Here is a 2,997-nt window from a genome sequence, read left to right as displayed (position 1 = left end):
TTTGTGTCGACTTTCTAAGAAGACTACTGAAACATATTAAAAAAGCTTAAACCCTAACACAGGGGTTACATGTTGAACTCCAAGGGGTTACCATATGGTTTGGACTTTGGATTAAATGTCAAAAGACTCATATCAATATATAGCTGAATCTCAAGTTTTCTGATCATATGATAAAACAAATCAAAATGGAACATTAGTACTGAATTTAAAGAGGAGAAGAAGAAGAAGAAATCACAAAACAATAAACTAGGTTTCACATAAAAAATGATTATAATTTCAATCTCACCTCTCTCGTCTTCTCTACAACATCAAAACTATTATGTCAACAAAACTTTTTCGCAACACACAAAGCTTATCTTTTTGCTTCCCCTGAGGTTAACTACCTCCGCTATACTGTAATAAATTAGACAAAAACCGAACAAAAAAAACATAGCATTTTACTTTGGCTCCTATAACTAATAATAACACCTAGCTTCAAAACTTATAGGCACGCGATATTAAGTGGAGTGGTAGTTGTTGTTGCGAGACGATCGAAGAAATTAAACTTGTTGTCAATGGTGTTTCCAACGAGACCAAGATCGAACTCCACGTCGGAGAAATCATAGTCTGGAAGGTTGTTTGGACCGTCACGTTCAAGACCAATGAAGTTCATGTCATTTAAGAACTGGTCACTCTCTTCTGGTAAGTGAAAATCAAGCTCACATGCATTTAGGATCAGTGACTCATCAACGAAGCAACCCATATCTGGAATCTGGAGATCTGAGAAGTTAAAGTCAACGTTAAACCCTGAAGCAGAGTCATCTGACAGAGCATTCTCAGACAAAACAGAGGAAACACCAGCAGACAAAGCATCAAACTCGAGCTTCTTGGCCGCATAAGCATCAGCTGCTTGTTCAAGGGTGTCGTAAGTACCCAACCAAGTTCTTATTTTGGTGATTGGATGTCTAATCTCAGCAGCCCATTTACCCCATTTCCTCTGCCTTACACCAACAGGCTTCCTGACACTAGATCGTCCAACGACATCGGAGGTTTTGGCTTTGCTTCCATCGTTATGACAAGACGAGCTCTCGGATTCTGACTGAGTAGTGGCGTGAGAGAAAGGACGGTCGATCTCACAGACATAACGTTTCCTTGTCTGATACGTTTCGTCTTCTTCACTGGATGAGTAGTCAGTAGCGTAAGGATCACTCACTACAAAACGAAGTTTTCTCATAGTCTTCAAATCTTCAGACAGACCAGGGAGGCGGTTTATCTGGAAAGTCTTTCTCTTGTGGTTTTTGGAGGGTTTCTTGGCTTGCAAGGAAGATCGTTTCTTTGGTTCAGACATTTCAAACCCTAAAAAACCCCTAGAAATCATCAAAGTCAAGAAACGGCTTCTCTCAAGAACAAGAAGAGTTGACTTAACTACTTAAGCGAAAGACTCCACAAGAGTTTACTACAGAACAAGTCCTGTTTCAATTCAATACACCAACCCTCTTTAGACCCGAGCAGAGACATTATGAACAAAAAAAGTAAACGATTTATTTTTAGAAAACCCAGTTACCTTTTAGGGCTTAACTGCATAGGATCCGATGTAAATACAAGAAGTCAACAACTGGGTAAGCCAGTAGAGATAAACCCAAGAAGCACATAGCATAAAGCGATCAAGAAGAAGAAAGAAAAGTAGAAGACAGAGAGAGAGAGAGTAGTCCGAGCTCCGGTTAAACAATCCCGGCGACTTTAACTGAACCTTTCCCTCTCTCGGTCTTTCCTTCTCTGCACTTCCCCAAAAGTGAAAATAGAAAAGTGATAAATAGTATATATAAGAAGAAGAAGATAGATCTATGGCCAAGATTTTTCCTGACTATTACTCTAATAACAGTGACAAATTTTTTTTATTTATATCGGAAAATAAAAGGCTACTTTCACAAAAAAAAAATCATCAATTTAAGAAAAAAAAAACGATTGAACAAACACAAAATCTATACTATACTAAAAGTCAAATATAAGCCATGGAGATAGTGTCCACGTATGATAGAAAAATCAACCAATCAGAGAGCCCGAAGTTGCCACGTCATCTCATTTATTTTTTTCGTAAAAAATGAAAAAACAATGCAAATGAGAGGATCGAACCTGAGTTAGTATGACATAAATATAAGACAGTTACCACTAAGCCATTGAAACTTCCTTGAATACATATACAAGAATCACTAAGTATGTAATCACAAACTCTTATGTACAATTACAATAATATGAATTCAATTTTCAAGACTCCGATACTTTATTTTGTAAAAAAAAAATAAGTAAGTGACTAAGCTAATATATTATTTGAAAGTGTGAGAACATTGACAAATATGAAAAAAATAGATTTTTGTTTTCGTGACAAAGTTAAGAATTTTGTAAAAGTAAGTTTAACATATAAATTTTCGTGACAAATATGAAAAAACATAGATTTTTGTACAATTTTGACAAAACAACTCAAAACATAGTTCTCTAATGTCTTAATAAACTATTATTTAAGGGTGCAATAATTAAATATATCAATTCAATAAATTTTGTAATTTATAGACAAAACAATAACACAACAAATTTTGAAACATTTGTTTAACCTATCGATTTCTTTTCATGAGAATCCAACTAAATAAGATAAAAAAAAATTAATTTACAAATATTTAATTACCATTTTATTCAATTTTGATTAATTTCAAATTGTAATAATGTATCTTTTTGAAGTTACAAAAAATAATGTTCTTTCTTTATTACACTTGCATTATATATAGATTATATATACACAAATAAATATAATATAACAACATAAAATTGCTTTCCCCGATTCATATGAAAACTTTTTAAGTAATCTACCAAAGTAAATTAATTAAATCAATCAAATTGTTAGAATACAACAAATTAATATATAATTTTATTTTAAATTAAATTATTTAAAAAGTGTATTTTCATTAAAAACAAAATAATAATAAGTAAAACTGATTTGATGGTAATTTTTATGACATATATATA

General features: G+C 32.8%; 1 protein-coding gene across 2 annotated transcripts; it reads right to left on the bottom strand.

The window, feature by feature from the left end:
* Positions 1–231: 231 nt before the first annotated feature.
* On the bottom strand, positions 232–1,777 carry LOC111202999 (ethylene-responsive transcription factor ERF119-like). 2 transcript variants are annotated; one of them, XM_048744412.1, is made up of 3 exons: positions 1,544–1,777; positions 1,406–1,449; positions 232–1,335 (listed from the first exon to the last, which is right to left on the bottom strand). In XM_048744412.1, exons 1-3 carry the CDS (start codon positions 1,561–1,563, stop codon positions 482–484), a joined length of 918 nt encoding a protein of 305 aa, XP_048600369.1. In that variant the 5' UTR covers positions 1,564–1,777; the 3' UTR covers positions 232–481. The 2 variants fall into 2 exon arrangements, with proteins under 2 accessions (XP_048600369.1, XP_048600366.1); XM_048744409.1 differs by lacking the exon at positions 1,406–1,449 and having other exon boundaries at positions 232–1,346.
* Positions 1,778–2,997: the final 1,220 nt, after the last annotated feature.

This window comes from Brassica napus, chromosome A2 (assembly GCF_020379485.1).
Source record: "Brassica napus cultivar Da-Ae chromosome A2, Da-Ae, whole genome shotgun sequence".
NCBI lineage: Eukaryota > Viridiplantae > Streptophyta > Magnoliopsida > Brassicales > Brassicaceae > Brassica > Brassica napus.
This window is presented reverse-complemented; position numbering and strand designations above follow the sequence as displayed.